This window comes from Rissa tridactyla, chromosome 5, assembly GCF_028500815.1.
Source record: "Rissa tridactyla isolate bRisTri1 chromosome 5, bRisTri1.patW.cur.20221130, whole genome shotgun sequence".
NCBI classification, from domain to species: domain Eukaryota; kingdom Metazoa; phylum Chordata; class Aves; order Charadriiformes; family Laridae; genus Rissa; species Rissa tridactyla.
The window spans coordinates 61313584-61330951 of record NC_071470.1 but is presented as its reverse complement, the minus strand read 5'-3'; the positions used below and the strand labels follow the sequence as shown (position 1 = coordinate 61330951).

The window sequence follows — 17368 nt, the reverse complement described above, 5'->3', positions numbered from 1 at the left end:
ACCTGTATGTAACAACATGATCCAGATTATGCTTGCATGCGAAACAAGAATTAACACTATGCCAAAGCAGAGTATAAGGATGTATTGGAGCTGAGGCCACTAGCCTGCCCCCATTTTCACTGCTTTTGTGCGAATGACGAGCCCGGCAATGCTCCTGTGATCACACTTGACTTTGGCGTGTTGGTATCGGAGAGCTGTTTGTTCCGTTTGAATCCTTAGGTTTTAGTGATAGAGGCAGGTAATGTGTGTTGAGTTCCTGTTGAATGTTTCCCTTAGTGACTTTTAGCTTTAGATGGAGGATTAGCATGTGAGATGTGTTCTCCCCTGCTGCTATTGCTCCCTCCCTTCAGTGCTATCACTGAACTCAATGGGAGTTTTAACATAGAGTTCAGGGAAAGCGGTGTTAAGCTGGTTGGAAGCTTTGCAAATCTATTCTTTAGGAAATAACTTTTTACACTGATGCAATGATATCTTATTTAATACAGCAAGGGGGTGCAGGGGAGAGGAAATAAACGTACACATGTACTTCTCCAGGTTTTTCTCTGAATAATAAATAGCTGGGTAGAAGTCAACTTATATTAATTAGCTCTAATTTCCCCTTCTTTCTCACGTTTTTGTTAGGGGAATGCTAGAAGATACCTTACCTTACTCTTTTTTCTGTTCCAAGCAGTAAGAACATCCCTAAGGAAAGCATTACTGGGTCAGGCTGAAGACTTCCTGACCCAGTGTCCTGTCTCCAGCAGTAATTAACAGAAGATGCAATGAAGAGAAAAGTCGTATGAGAATAATGTAATGTCTGTGATTGTTCTCCTGGCATACGTTCTGTTTCTGATGTAAAGACTTTCTAATGCAGAGATAACATCCGGACTGTCAGGTTACAGCCACCGACGGACCTTGTGCTATGTGAAATTTTCTAGTTCTTTTTGAATGTCTCTTTGGCTTCTACATTATCCCGTGGCATTGAGTTCCTAAGGTCATTATATGTTAAGTGCAAAAATACATCACTATCCCTGTTTGAACCTTAACACTGGGAGTAGCTTATTGGCTTCCCTCATTTGCGGTATTATGAAAAGTACTAAACAGTTATTTCCTATTTACCTTCTTCATACCATTACTGATGTTAGACAAATCAAACGTATCTCTCTGTTGTGTGTTTTCCAAGATGAAGAAGCTGTTTTAGTATATTCTCATCATGCTTGTAAAGAGGATATTTAGCTTTTGCTTGAGTGGAAGCCATCCCACGAAGGGGTGTGCTGTAGTGGCCAGCCTCCAAGTTAATACTAAACTGGGATGCTTCTGTGATGGGTCAGTTGTCCCTGAAGAAGATGTGTCTTGCTGTTGTACCTTCATCTCAGGCTGTAGGCTTTTTTTCAGCAAAGGATTTGTGCCTTACATCTGTTCTGCAGAGCTGAACTGCCTCACCTCCTCCTACCTATCAAGTCAATATCTGATCTTTTAGTGACCTTGCTGAAAGCTAGAGGATTTATTAGGAACTTCCTTGATGTGGGAATGCTTGCAAGGGATAGTGCTCAATAACAGGGCTTTGTGCTTTTGGGCATATGCATGTGGGCTGCTTACCTGCATGCCTTGCAGTAGAACGCTGCCTGTGAGTGCTCTGACCGGTCCCAAGGGCTGTCATGGAGGCAAGGAGAGGAGCAGAGTGGTGACTTCCCTTCCCCAAACTTTTCCAGCTCTCAGCTGGCTAGCAAAAACAGCTAAGCTGAGCATCCTGCTTTTGCACAAACTTTCCTTATGACCACTGATGAGATGCTTGGTCTCATGTCAGGTCACTGTAGTAGGTGACCCCATCCTGAAGGGAGCGGGAGGCCTGATATGCAGACCAGACCCACTTCTCAGGGAAGTCTGCTGCCTCCCTGGGGCCCGGGTTAAAGATGTAAAAAGAAAACTTCCCTCCCTGGTAAGCCCTTCAGATTACTACCCACTACTATTTTTTCAGACAGGCAGAGATGAACTGTTAACAAGAAAACCAAGGGTGATCAAGAGAGACTTCTGAGCCTTGGGACGACTGGTTAAGGGGTCAGGTGCACAAGTAGTGTTCTCCTCTGCCATTCCAGTCACAGGGAAGGATGAGAGAAGCAACAAGAGCAGCCAGCAGATTAATACCTGGCTCCGAGACTGGTGTCAGCAGCAGGACTTTGGGTTTTTGGATCACGGGTTGGTTTACACCATACCAGGTCTGCTGGAGACGGATGGGGTATGCCTGACTCAAAGAGGGAAAAGGATCTTCGCACAGGAATTGGCAGGGCTCATTGAGCCGTCTTTAAACTAGATTTGAAGGGATAAGGGGATGAAACCAGCAGCAGAGATACGAGGGTCACTGATGGGTTAGAAACTATGACTGCACCTGGGAATGGACAGGTAGGAGTTAAGGCTTCTCCCAGCAAAAAAGTGTCAGGACCAGTAGCCCAACTGAAGTGCTTCTACGCTAATGCACAGAGCATGGGCAACAAACAGGAGGAGCTGGAAGCCATTGTGCAGCAGGAAAACTATGATGTAGTCACCATCACAGAAAAGTGGTGGGATGACTCATATGGCTGGAGTGCTGCATTAGATGGCTACAAACTCTTCAGAAGGGACAGGCAAGGAAGGATAGGAGGTGGGGTGGCCCTGTATGCCAGGGAGTGTTATGAATGTCTAGAAGTTACTGATGGTGACAATAGCATGGAGTGTTTATGGGGAGGGTCAACAAGGCTGTTATCATGGTGGGAGTCTGTTATAGACCACCCAACCAGGATGCAGATGTAGATGAAATATTCTACAAGCAGCTGGGAGAAGTCTCAAGATCACTAGCCCTTGTCCTGGTGGGAGACTTCAACCTACCAGATATCTGCTGGGAATACAATACAACTGAGAGGGAACAGTCTAGGAGGTTCCTGGAGCGTGCTGGGGATAACTTCCTGACACATCTGGTGAGGGAGCCAACTAGGGAAGGAGCCCTGCTGGACCTGTTGTTTGTAAACATCAGGACTTGTGGGGGATGTGGCTTGTGGAGGCTGTCTTAGGCACAATAATCATGAAATGATAGAGTTTTTGATTCTCAGAGAAGCAAGGAGCGGGGTCAGCAGAACTGCCTCCATGGATTTCCAGAGGGCGGACTTTGGTCTTTTCAGGAGCTTGTTTGACAGAGTCCCTTGGGAGGCGGTCCCGAAGGGCAAAGGTGTCCAGGAAGGCTGGACATTTGTCAGGAAGGAAGTCTTAAAGGTGCAGGATCAGGCTGTCCCCATGTGCTGAAAAGCAAGCTGTTGGGGGAGAAGATCGGCCTGGCTGAACAGAGAGATATGGTTACAACTCAGGGAAAAAAAAAGGAGAGCCTTTGGAAAAAGGGGCAGGCCACTCAGGAAGGTTACAAAGATGTTGTAAGGCTATGTAGGGAGAAAATTAGAGGGGCCAAAGCCTAGCTAGAACTTCACCTGGCTTTGGATGTTAAGAACAATAAAAAGAGTTTCTCTAAATACATTAGTAACAAAAGGAGGACTCAGGAGAGTCTCCATCCTTTGTCAGATGAAGGCGGTAACATGGTGACAAAGGATGAGGAGAAGGCTGAGGTACTTAATGCCTTCTTTGCCTCAGTCCCTAGTAGTAGAATCGATTGTTCCCTGAGTACCCAGACCCCTGGGCTAGTAGATACGGGTGGGGAGCAGAATGAAACCCCTGTAATCCAAAGGGCGATGGTGAGGGACCTACTCCAACACCTGGACATACACAGGTCTATGGGACTGGATGGGGAAGCCGGCAGAAGTGCTCACTGAGCCACTTCCCATCATTTACCAGCAGTCCAGGCAAACCAGGGAGGTCCCAGTTGACTGGAGACTAGCAAATGTGACCCCCATCCACAAGAAGGGCCAGATGGAGGATCTGGGGAACTACAGGCCTGTCAGTCTGACCTTGGTGCCTGGGAAGGTCATGGAACAGATCATCCTGAGGGCCCTTATGTGGCACATGGAGGACAACCAGGTGATCAGGCCCAGTCAGCATGGGTTCATGAAAGGCAGGTCCTGCCTGACAAACCTGATCTCCGTCTATGACAAAGTGACCCGCTTAGTGGATGAGGGAAAGGCTGTGGATGTTGTTTACCTGGACTTTAGTAGGGCCTTTGATATGGTTTCCCACAGCATTCTCCTGGAGAAACTGGCTGCCCATGGCTTGGACAGGAGTACTCTTTGCTGGGTAAAAAAACTAGCTGGATGGCCCAGGCCCAGAGAGTGGTGGTGAATGGAGTTCAATACAGTTGGTGGGTGGTCACAAGTGGTGTTCCCCAGGGCTCAGTGTTGCGGTCAGTTGTCTTTAATATCGTTATCAATGATCTGGATGAGGGGATTGAGTGCACTGCACCCTCAGTAAGTTTGCAGATGACACCAAGTTAGGTGGGAGTGTTGATCTGCTTGAGGGTAGGAAGGTTTTGCAGAGGGATCTGGAGAGGCTGGATCAATGCGCCGAGGCCAATGGTATATGAGGTTCAAGAAGGCCGAGTGCTTGGGGGAAGAGTGGCTGGAGAGCTGCCTGGCAGAAAAGGACCTGGGGGTGTTGGTCAACTGCCAGCTGAATATGAGCCAGCAGTGTGCCCAGGTGGCCAAGAAGGCCAGAAGCATCCTGGCCTGTATCAGAAACAGTGTGGCCGGCAGGACTAGGAAAGTGATTGTCCCCCTGTACTCGGCACTGGTGAGGCTCCATCTCAAGTACTGTGTCCAGTTTTGGGCCCCTCATCACAAAAGAGACATTGAGGTGCTGGAGCATGTCCAGAGAAGGGCAACAAAGCTGGTGAGGGTTCTGGAGAACAAGTCTTGTGACAAGCGGCTGAGGGGCCTGGGGTTGCGTAGCCTGGAGAAAAGGAGGCTGAGGGGAGACCTTATCGCTCTCTACAACTACTTGAAAGGAGGGTGTAGAGAGGTGGGTGGCGGTCTCTTCTCCCAAGTAACAGGCGATAGGACAAGAGGAGATGGCCTCAAGTTGTGCCAGGGGAGGTTTAGACTGGATATTAGGAAAAGTTTCTTCACTGAAAGGTTTATTAAGTGTTGGAACACGCTGCCCAGGGAAGTGGTTGAGTCACCATCCCTGGAGGTATTTAAAAGATGGGTAGACATAGTGCTTAGACATGTGGTTTAGTGATGGTTTTTGTCAAGAGTTAGTTTGATGGTTGGACTAGATGATCTGAAAGGTCCCTTTCAACCAAGGAAGTTCTATGATTCCATGATGTATTTCCATGTGTTGAGAGGCCCACTGAGATGGCTGATGAGTGGGAACAAGGCGTTTGCGTGCTGCTGTGGCAACAGTGAAGCTACCAGAGATGCTGACAGCTCTGCCACACTGAGGTTCGTAGAGAAGATGCAGCACAGGGGTGAGCACTGGGTTTTGGCTGAAGGCCCAAATCAGTCCTTGCACTAAGGTTCATGCCAGTTCTTCTGACCGTTCCTTGTGGAGCTGGCCCATAAGCCCTTCATACCTTGGTGTATAAAGTGAGGACAGAAATACTGTGTGTTCTCTCTCTCATTGCATGGCAGGCAGAAAAATGTGAAATGCGCTCAAATGCTATGGGAACTGAGCCTACGTAAGTGTGTAAAATAGCTTTGACCTAAGGGACTGCGTTTGTCTTCAGACTCTAGTTAAGGTCCTTATGTTGCTCTATCAACATATATGCTGGGAATAAGTCAAGATAACAAGGTCAATATCCAGAGAAATTGAAAACGCCAAACAACCACCAGGTGCTGACATTTGTTTTGAGGAGCTAAAATAAGGTATAATCTGGAAAACTGGAGCAATTGGTGTAGTTACAACTACCTATTTTCTAATCTCTTTCATACCTTACTTCTCTCCATCCTGTTAGAGTGTTGGTGATAGATGACTGCAGGATCGTTGAACAGCCCTTAGTACTGCTGTGAATGGAGCTGCAGTAATTTACCACTGTATTTTCTGATTTGTTGGGTTTTTTTCCTTTATCATTTGTTCTTTTTCCTTGCTTTGCCCGCTTCCCTTTCTCTTGCCTGCCAGTTTCTTTTGGTTTGAGAGCCACTTGGGCATCTCGGAGAAAGCATTAAAAGCCAGTACTGATTACTTAAGGCATTCTCAACAATCTAAGGGGGGGGGGGAAAGGTCTTAGGACCTTTTCTGTCTAGTTGTTGTCACCACTTTTTTTCGTCAGTTCCCTGTGCCCCTAACCCTGGAGGCCGCACAGGTTTACAGCCACAACAAAAAGAACACCCACCCAGAGCCATAAACCACCTAGCACGTATATGTGAAAGATGTATTGCAGGCTCTTTTGACAGGATTGCAGGAGACATTTTTTTATGGTAGCCCCTGTAAGTACGTAGGAGCACTTGCCCTGGGACAATGTGATCACGCCTTCGCTGACATGTAGGAGAAGCTGTAAGACCAGGGCAGGCATTTCTGGTGCTTCTTGCTAGTGCTTGCCCAAGCGTTGGCTGTTTTCAGCTTCCTCAGCCTGATGTTGCCCTATGAAATGTAGCGGTCCCCACTCTGTAGTGTGGAGCTGTGCCATGTTAGTGTTGACGAGCTGCCCAGCCACCCCCATGCAGGGCCCAGACCTGGGTTTTCCCTGATTTCAGGCAACTGGCTCGTAACAAAGACAGGTCTCTCATAAAAGCAGTGCTAGTGGGATGTTCTGGGTGGTGAGGTCTCTGCTTGTATGGGCAGGGGCTACGTGCAGAACTGCTGTCTCTGTGTGTTTCAGTTGCCACCACCAAGTCATCTAACAACTCTTTTTGCATGTGTGTGCACTTGTATGTACCAACTCTGCCTCCTTTAGCATCGTGTGTTGCTGGGGTGCCGTTCACGGGGGCTCCCAGTACTGTGAGGAGCCCATGCAGCATGATGGGAAATGTGCCTGTGGAGCAGGAGCGTTTGAGGGCGTGTCTCCATCAGCAGCTTTCTGGGTAAAGATTTGGGGAAAATGGATTTATTAATGCAAAAGATAATGTACTGCTAGGTTTGTTTTTTCTTCCATGCCCTTCTCAGAGCTTTGCATTTCTTGTATCCCTTTTTCTTTTTGTTTCTGAAGAAATCTCCATAGCAACCTCCCTGGTATGGGGAGGAAGGAAGCCAGGCTAGGAGAAGCGAGAGAGACAGCCTCTGAACGTGGTCAGGGTGCGTACTGTAGTTGTAGCTCTACCTTTGCTAATTCTGTTCCTGAAGTAACTGTTCAAGTTGGGGTATTATCTGGAATATGAAGTGTCAAGTATGGTGGTGCCAATGAGACCCACAAGGGACAAGAATTACAGCAGTCCTGGTTCAAAGGGACCTCTGGAGGTCTGTAGTTCAACTTCCCACTCAAAGCAGGACTGTTGCCAACAGTACATCAACACGAGAGTGTGATTAACAGGAGAAGAGAAAGAAAACCACTGTCACTATCAAAATAAGTTAAAGAGCTATATGCAAGATCTCAAACACGTGAAAAAACTTTCATTTTGAACAAAATTCCATTGCGGGAGCAGGAAGACGTGAGTCTGTGCACAGACCCAACTGGAGGGTAAAGATAAGAAAATAACCATAAAACTTGCTTCCCAGCTCATGGGAGAACAGTGACCCCAAGGTATGACTGAGAAGCTGTTGCTGGGAACGCTGCCCAAGGCTGCCTGGGGTTTAGGAGTGTCCTTGCCCCAGGCAGAGCAATACTGCTTTTGTTGCCCAGAACCAAAATGTGGGAGAAGGCAGAGTTAACTCTGTTAGATAGATAGCTGACAACTCTGGCTCCAGCACGTAATTTCCAGAGACATTAAAGACTGCCTAGCAGTGAATCTACATGATGTGTGCAGGTTAGAAGGAGGGAGGGTGGAAAGAAAACTAACTGAAAGACCCAGCGAAGGGCTGAAAACCTAATGCCAGAAGCACACGTGGGCTGCAGGGACCCAGAGCGCTGGAGGTACAGACCTACTCTCTCTGTACATGCAGTCCTAGAGGAGGTTGCCAAACATTTGACTGCCATATTTGCAGCTATGCTGTGAGTCAATAGCCCTTTCAGTTTGCTCTGGATTGCCAAACCTGCTGCTGTGTAATCTCAGCCACACTGGTAAGTGGAACATATAAGCCTAGGGAAATATGACCAAGCCTTGGTGAGATAGAGTGCAATCATTCTGTGGCTAGCAGGCAAATGCAAGCGTCTTATGATAACAAGCCCATGCAAGAGGAGAGGTTTTTGCCTGGAGGTTCAGGCAGCTGATGTACAGCAATACCACTTTTGGCGGGGCATGGTTTTAATCCTAGGACAACACTGGAGAATACCCTGGAGCAGGGGGGTAGAGCAGATATCTGGGCCCTGTCCAGTGTTTGAATGTAATATGAGGATGCAACTGAAGGAGATGAATGTCTACAGGGCCATGTGAGGATAAAAATAAAAAGAAGCCTCTTCTCTCAGCCTTGTCTCCTGCTCCCTCCATTCGTGCAACGCCTGTGTGGCTTCTGAAGCATAAGGTACTGCTAGTGCTGGTGGAGAAATCATTGCATCCCTTGAAACTGCCCCATCCTTGATGGGTGGCGGACAACATCGAGAGAGACAGTTACCAAACGGAGGAGTTGGTCCAGTCCAAGACCATTAAGGAGGATGTAGAAAAGAAACTGTTACCATTGTCAAGGAGAAAAGATACGCTGCTGCTTATGTGCAACAAAAATGACCGCTGCTCTGGGTAATGGCATGCTGACCTGGATGAGTTCCTCACCTTCATGACCTCAGGAAGTTATTATGATATTTCTGAATGCACTCACGTACAGTGACAAGGCATGAAGATGGTTGTTGACAGCATTCGTATGGCAGGAGCACAAAGATGATGCAGAAAATGGTCACTGGGAAGCACAATGCCAAGGTCTGTGCGATCATAAAGGGGGGAAGATGCAGAGTATGGGCAGGCTTTACCAACAGAGCCAAGCTCTCCACCACTGATAGCCTCCAGCCTCCTCATCTCCTACCTGCTGTCTCTCTGCCCTGGTTCACTTGCTGAAACGATTCAGGGGGAGAAGGAAACAAAAAAACAAAAGCCCCCCAAACCACCGTGTGGGATCCAACTATGCTTTTTAGTTGGGCTTAAAGGAAAGGTTTCCTGTAGGTTCTGTTTGTTTATTTAGTTTGCATTGCTGTTTTAAATTTCATTTGAGATATAAAGTATCTTTGCAAGATATTTGTTTTGTTTGGAAGATATTTCAATGGAGCCATGTTGGCTGTGTGTTTAAAAATGAGAGAGATACTGTTTGAATATTATCTTCCAGTTCTGCTGTGCCTTACACTTTGCTTTGTTCAGTGTGGATCTGGGCAAATAACACATTTGATTGAAACAGCTGCTGCAAACCTCTGCCTACGGCTTTGAAGTGAAGTGAAGTTGTGGCACCTCTTTATTTAATTCTGCTAATAAAGAGAGTTTGACTTTAGAAATATGGTATTTTCATAGAATGGTTAGAGTTGGAAGGGACCTTAAAGATCATCTAGTTCCAACCCCCCTGCCATGGGCAGGGACACCTCCCAGTAGACTAAGTTACTCAAAGCCCCATCCAGCCTGGCCTTGAACACCTCCAGGGATGAGGCCTCAACAGCTTCCCTGGGCAACCTGTTCCAGTGTCTCACCACTCTCACAGTAAAGAATTTCTTCCTGATATCCAATCTAAATCTCCCCTCTTGCAGTTTATAACTGTTACCCCTTGTCCTATTGCTACACTCCCTGATAAAGAGTCCCTCCCCATCTTTCCTGTAAGGCCCCCTTTAAGTACTGGAAGGCCGCTACAAGGTCTCCCTGGAGCCTTCTCCAGGCTGAACAGCCCCAGCTCTCTTAGCTAGTCTTCACAGGAGAAGTGCTTCAGCCCCCTGATCATCTTCATGGCCCTCCTCTGCACTTGCTCCAACAGGTCCGTGTCTTTTTTACATGGGGAGCCCAAGAGCTGGACACAGTACTCCAGGTGGGGTCTCATGAGAGCAGAGTAGAGGAATGCCACTCGTCACTGCTTGACACTTGGACATCAAGCCGTTGACCACAACTCTTTGAGTGCGGCCATCTAGCCAGTTCCTTATCCAGTGAGTGGTCCATCCATCAAATCCATGTCTTTCCTTTTTAGAGACAAGGATGTCATCCAGGACAGTGTCAAATGCTTGCACAGCTTCTAGGTAGATGATATCAATTGCTCTTACCTTGCCCACCAGTGCTGTAACGCTGTCATAGAAGGCACGTTGTCATATCCTTGCCTGGCATAAGATACATGGAAATAAACTCTCATTGTTTACTGGGATCACAGTGCTCTGTGTGCATGCGCTGAACAGGGATGGTGTGATGCAGTAAACATTCACGAAAATGGGATTTGCCCTATAACTGAGAGGGGTTGCCACTATGGAAAAACGATCATTTCTAGGACTGTCTCCACGTGTGACAGGCCATTAACAGGCATCAGTCAGAATGATTTTACATTTGGTCTTGTTTTCTTGTTGCCACTGATGAATGAGGATGGAAGCAGAAAAGGCTGCTTATGAAATGCCTCATGGATGTTCAGCTGGGCCTTTGGAAGTTTTTTCCTGTATGGCTTAAAAGGTGAGGCTTCCTCCCCCCACCCCCCCCAACATTTTTGGGCTGTCAAGAGCCCTACTGTAGCCTGCATGAGCCTCTGCCAGATCTCTTCTGGTTCTGTCAGGCTTTGTATCTGCTAGGATGGGCCTCTTGCGCAGCACTCTGGCTGATCCTCAAAGTTATCTCCGCAAAGAGAGAAAGGATTGTGTGGTGACAAGGCAGGGACCCTGACGTGATGTTTTCCCCTTGTGCTCTTGTTATGTTCAGGGACCTCTGAACATGCTGCTGAAACTCTCCCGTCTCCTCTGGTGTTGGAGCAAGGACCAGGACTGAACTGGCTTCTAAATTTGTCTCTTGTTGGGCATCCCCTGTGACGCGCGTGCTGTGAGCCATCCCTGCATAGGAAAGAAATGGAAGAGGAGGGGGTGAGCACCTTGCCTTTAGGTTAGAAATGGGACAATGGGTGAAAAAAGTCAGTTTAAACTTGGTGTGACAGTGTGCCTTACAGACAGGTTTTTAGGAGCTTATCTTCCACTTTTTAAATGGCTTATTTGTTTAATTTTAGTCAGTTCAGTGAATTAAACTCTTTCGCTTCACCTCACTTAACTTCTGTGTGCAGAGAGGCCTAAGCAATTGATATGACTTTTGTTTTTTGTGGCTGTTGTTTTCTCAGGCGTGTTTTTGATTACTGTTGTCTCTATTGCAATTACTCGTTCTTCTGCAAAAAGGGGGCAAAGCACTCCTACTCTGTACGTATTTTATTCCTTTGTCCTCATATGCATTAATAAAGAAGGAAGAAAAAAAAAACAACAAAGAAGAAACGGAGGGAAGCAGGGGTCCCTCCTTGCAGACCTTTCTCTCCAAGGGGCTGGGTTCTCATCCATTTCCTAACAGGTATTAAAAGCAGAAAAGCAATGTATTACTTTGGATTTACTCTGGAAGCAGCTGATTTTGAGGTTACAGGAGAGTCATGTCACTGAGCAGCTGAAGAACAGATGATGCTTGCAATACTGCATCTCTGCCATTTCTGTGCTCAGCTTTTGACATAAAGCTCAACTTGTCCAAGGCATGATAATATCCTGGCAAGACACATGTGCTGTTGCGCCCGAGTAACATAAATCTGTAAGTTAACAATGTAGGATTGTTTCGCCAAAGTGACTGTAACCCAAACCCTTTTTTCCCCTTCATTTTTGTCAGCAGCGGTAAACAAACATTTTGGATTTGATTTGTGTAACAATATTATGATGTTCACATCTCATTGTAGGCTTCTCCTGAAGCCTCACTGAGTTCTCCTCATGTGTTCTCCGCAGCCTGTTTATGGTGGTAGTGGGGGAACTGATTGGCATGCTGTCTTTTCCCTGTCTGCTGGTATTAGCATTCATATCAAAGAAAGCTGTTTGGTTCCCTTTCTCCTGGGCAACTGCAGGAGTCAATCACCGCTCCCTGATGTGAATGGCAACAAAGACAGAGAAACTGTTCATTGATTCAGAGCAAAAGAGCCCAAACGGATGCTTTGATTTCAGAGAAGCTCTGCCCTGTGAGGGATCTGCAAGGTTAGTTTGCCAGTGTTCTTCCAAAATGTGACTCCTGAAGTGTTTTGGCAATAGAGTGAAAGATAAGCAAGCAGGCCTAATGGATGATTTTACATTAATAATGATGTCTTATAAATGCAACTGTAAGACAAGTGATTTCACGATGAGAGTCAGACCATCATTAAAATACCTAACTCTGTAGAGGGGCTACACTGGTGGTAAATGGGTTATTGACTTTCGGCTCCTATTTTGAGTAAAACTACATATGGAATGTAGGGACTCCAGCAAATCCCAGTGCCTAAGGTGGTAATGTATTCTGTAAATCAATAATATATTAGTAATAAAAATGACCAAAGCATGCATCCGTTAAGGATTCATAATGGAAATTTATTTAGGTTATGTACTGTGCGTATTGATTGCTGCTATTTAAAGATGAAGTATGTCTTTCAAGCAGAGTGCTTATATATGTAGCTGCCTACATTTTTAAATCCATTTATTTTTAATATGAAGATGAACTTAAATAACATGGGGAAATATGTATAAGTAGAAGTCAGTATATTATATTGCAAAACATTATGGGAATATAAGCATACTGAGAAGCCACAAGTAGGTGTCCAAGGTTGCTGAAACCAAAGTATTGGACCTGAGCAAAATAATAAGCAATATACGTAGCAGTCATTGTTTGTAGCTCCAGGCTTCCAGGTAGCTTAAGTTTTTCTTGGCTTTGTGCCTTACCATTGAATTGCTCACCTTTCCATGTTGTGTATGGTGTATAATATAACATAACATGATATAATATAGTAATACTGTGCCCTGCTGTGCCTGAGTGTCAGATTTGTGTTAGAGATTTGTGGTATAGAGCTGCTGGCAGAATGGAGACCCTGCCTCTATGCAGCGCTGCTGGCTCTCTGCAACTCCCCACATCTGGCACAAGCGGCTGCACAGTCAAAGAGGACTTATGGGACCATGTTGGTGTTGGGGACGCCTGCAGCACTGTGACTGGGAAGTAGGATTAGGGAAATAATGCCTCCATCCCATCCCAGTAATATCATATTAGGACCCTAAATGCCTCTGCCATTGATTTGATAATGTAGGGTGTGCGCTGCAAAGACTTTACGTGGCTAATAGCACCTAGAGCCCAGTTAATAGGCTTTGCAGAATTATAATAATTTATTAGATAGCCATATTGGAAGTTTGAATTAAAAAACAAAACAAACACACACACACCAAAAAAACCCAACCAAGGTAGACAAACCTGCTAAAAATGTAGTACTATACCTATGCTTTCATCTTCCTAAACTTAAGCTGGCTCACTGGTCCAGGGTCCAATGTGTCTTCAGCAACGAAGAGGTACCTTCTGTAACGATGAATTGTTGAGAAAACAATTCACATGCCATAGCTACAGTCTTTATGTCTCACTGCAGCAAATAAAAACTGTTTTAGATTACACAGATTATGGTTCATTATGAAAACAAAGCAAGCCTCTGACTGAAATCCCATCTGTTGGTTTGCATTAAGCAATTCCCTTCTTCCTCCTTGCTGTCTTTTATTCCTAGGAATTCAAAGAAGGTGTCCTGGAACATTTTTTTGTCTATTCACGACCACTAAATAAAGGCAAGATACAAACCTTCTTTGCATGGATAAGCGCAGCAGGTATCTGCATAAAAGCTGACTGAGGTTTTTTGGTTGTGGGAGGTTTTTTTGTGGCTTTGTTTGTTTGGGTTTTTTTTTTTTAATTCTAAGATAATAAATTCAGCAGGTTCCATGCTGCCAAATGTCCCCCTCTCTTCCTGTTTTCTTTCTCCCAAATCTTCATAGATCTTGTATTTTAATAGATAGGTCTTTGTATTTTAATACAAAGAGACTCCTATGATCAACAAGCCAGGCTGTTTGCACAATAGAGATCTCACCCAGTAATTTGTGAATCAGGCTCCCGTATCTTCTGTTTGAGCTGTAACATATCTTCCAGAAAAATACTCAGTCATGATTTAGGGACTTCAGCTGATAAGGAATACATCATATACCTAAGTGAAGTGTTCCATGGTAAATTACTCCCACTGTTAAAAATATGTACCTTATTTCTAGCTTGAATTTATCGGACTTCAACTTCCAGCTCTTGCATCTCCCTCTCCTTTTTCTGCTAGATTGAAGAGCTCCCTACTCTAAGAAATATCTTCCCTCTGTAGATACCTGCAGACTACAATGGTGTTTTGGACTAGTTAAACAGACTTAGCAGCTTTGGTGTCTCACTTGTAAAACTGGCTTTCCAGACTTTACTCTTTTTTTTTAATTCTTTTTTAGTAAATTTTCTTAAGTTGTTTTGTAAACCCTCTCAAAGTTTCCAATCTTTTTGAAGTATAGACACCACAATGTACATGTTCTGGTAATGGACTCATTAATACCATATGCAGGGCAATTTCATTTTCCCAATTCTGCTTGTGATTCACCTCCTAATACTTACAGAGATCATGTTTGCCCTTTGAGCCACGGCGTAGCATTCAAATTCTTATCAATCATGAGAACAGTCTTGTTTCAGAGTGGCTGCTTGCGAGGCTCTAGTCTCACATAATGAGCACTTTTTGTATTCCTATGTGGACTTGTATTTGTCTGTGCTAAAGCACGGTCTGCTCAGACAGGGTATAGATCAATCTGCAAAGCCAACAAGGTCCATGTCATTACTTAACATTTCATCAATTTTTGTGCCGACTGCAAATTTGGCAAGCTTTGAGTTTATTTCCTTTCAGATCATCAAGAAGTGTGTTGAATGATACTGGACTGATGAGGTTCTTGCTGACCTTCCAGAAATGGTTCAGCTGGGATGGCAATTCCAAATTTATATTACTTTTTGAGAAGCAACAGCTAATGCATTTTTTTCTGTGTTCAGGTTTTGGTTACGTTCTGGTTTTACAGCCTTTTTTTTGTTTGTTTGTTTTTAAGGGCTTTCTAGTAGGAATGTGCTAGTGTCCCAAATCGAGTTAAAAAACATCAAGGCGTTCCTAAAAGGGTTGTGGTTTTTTTTCGAAACTTCCAGATAGAAGATATCTAATTCTGCAGAATGAAAAATACTGGGCTGTTAGATATTGTATCTTTGCTAATCTCTGATAGAACAAAAAGTACCTCTTTATCACTGTGAATTATGAATACATCTTTTTGCTTCTTTCAAAATACAGATTGGAGTGAGTTACAGCATATTTGTAGGGGGTTGATTTTGTGCTTGATAACTTTGACCCATATACCTTACTATTTCAAAAATACTGCTGCTGCTTTAAGAATTTTGCAAGCATAATTTTTCTTAGTCTGATGGTCCACGGTTACTTCATTTGTATTTCGAGCTTTTATTACTGCATGTTTGTGTTTCCAAACTGTAATTTGTTAACTGCATTGCTGCCTTTGTCTCCTTTTTTTTTTTTTTTTTTTTTTTTTTTTTTTTTTTTTAAAGTGAGGGTAGACTGTTTAACAAAAGAAGCTTTTTCTCGTGATTGCAGAGTTGGTGATTTTGTCATCTGGAAACAGATTTCTCAGTTCACTGTCTGCATTTTTAAACTTAAATCTTTACTTCTGTTTAATTTTGTGTGAAATATTTTAATCTACAAGGAGCTATACTGGGTAAAAACCTCAAGTATCTATGTTACCAGTCAGGACTGTGATCTTATTTTACTTTCCAAGTTAAAAATTGGTTCGTTGCTACTTCCTCATAGGCATCTGGCGTTTGGTTAGGGTTTTTTTGTTGTGTTTTGTTGTTGTTGTTTGTTTTGTTTGTTTGTTTGTGATCAACTTACCTGTTAGACTAGTGTCCTATATGAAACTACCCGGAGGCAGCCTCACTAAAATTTCCTTGATTTTTTTTATGGTCAAAAGTGGGCATCAATACTGTATTGGTTTTGTCAGTCACTGCATGATATTTCCAGCATATGCTTCCCTAATAGTAAGGCAATGAAAAACTTGTAAAGAGATATTTAGGAGTTGCTCTTCCTCATCCCTTATCTGAGTTAGGGGCCTTTGGGCAACCTCACATGTGTTAGCACCTCCACCCAAAAGCAATATGGGCAAGTATTGCAGTGCATGAAAAGCTACTTTATTTTCTTAGAGAGGATGGGCTCAACATCAGACTTTCTCAGTGACCTTTGGTATTTCGCCCAGGTGGTTTCCCCCAGCCTGTTTTTTAACCCTACACAGTTTGAAGTGCTTTATTACACAATAATAGGGGGCGTGGAAGAACCGCAAGTAGAAGAGTCTGATTTCTTTTATAAAGGTTTTTCCTCATGCTCCAAAAGTGCCCTTGGAGAGCAGTGACAGCAGAATGCTTTCCTTGAATATGAACAGCAAACAAACAATGATGGAAATATGCAACAATTTTATTCTTAGAAAAAGCAGAAAATTCTAGATGTGAAGTATAAATAACTCTAGAAGAACAATGCTTGAAATAGGTATAGAAGGAAACAGGTATTGTAGGTACAGGAAAAAGTGCTTGAAATGGATCCTTTGATAGATACAAGTCTGTTTCTATTTAGAAAGCGCACTTAAATGTACTGTAACATAATTACTTCAGAAATTTAACTCATGATCTCCCATAAACAATTCTCTGGAAACCTTTCCATGGTGCTTTTTTCAACGCGGAGGAATCCTTCAGAAACCTTTAGGGAGGAAAAAAAATAGAAGGATTTGGCAAGTGTTGCAGGTGAGTGCCGGGTGGGTCTGCCTCCCAGTCTTGTTGGAGGGTACCCATGGACTGGGGTCCTGGGGAGTCCTGCCCTGGATGCGACGGCTCCCCAACCTCGCCCATCTGCTGCACTGAAATGGTCCGTGTGAAGCATCCTTGACTATCTTCTGTCCTGGGAGGTCAAAGCCTGGGTACTCTCTAAGCCTAAGGTCAGTGTTATTCGAAGTCTCCTAAACCTCCCCTGTCCAACAGGGCTGCTGAGCTGGGGGTGCTGGGTCCTGCGTCTCTTCTCTCTGATTGAGCAAACTGTGTGAGATGTTGTTGCGTGGCTGAGCTGCAGTGCCCAGTGTGCCTGATTAACTTTGGCCTCCCAATTCTCCAAGGGCCTCCTCTCTGTTGTAGCCTTCTGTCCGGGCATCCTCTGGTGTCCCAGCAGCATTCTCTTGTCTGGGGCTTGAAAAAGTCTTGCTCTCTCTGACCCCGTATCAGAGGGATGGAATCTTTCATCAGGTTATTTCATTGAAAACTTTTCTTTACCTTTAGCCCTGATACCTCTCTCTGAACAATTAGATCCTGTTTTTCATTGCCAGGCAGATCAGCAAAAGATTTACTTCTTTCATCTGCCTCTTGGAGGAGGAGAATTTGAAACAAGATTAGTGATTGTG

The 17368-nt window shown here is 44.5% G+C and overlaps 1 protein-coding gene across 9 annotated transcripts in view; it reads left to right on the top strand.

Moving 5' to 3' along the window:
- The window catches only part of ADGRL3 (adhesion G protein-coupled receptor L3), a 524212-nt gene that overhangs the window by 218566 nt on the left and 288278 nt on the right, over positions 1-17368 (top strand). The window contains exon 1 of one of the 9 annotated variants that reach the window (XM_054202407.1): positions 10915-10955. The exons of the other annotated variants lie outside the window; for them this stretch is intronic. Within the exon in view, the coding sequence (XP_054058382.1) occupies positions 10922-10955 (34 nt within the window). The 5' untranslated portion in view covers positions 10915-10921. Of the gene's footprint in view, positions 1-10914; positions 10956-17368 lie in introns of those variants that run through there. 9 annotated transcript variants of the gene reach the window in all.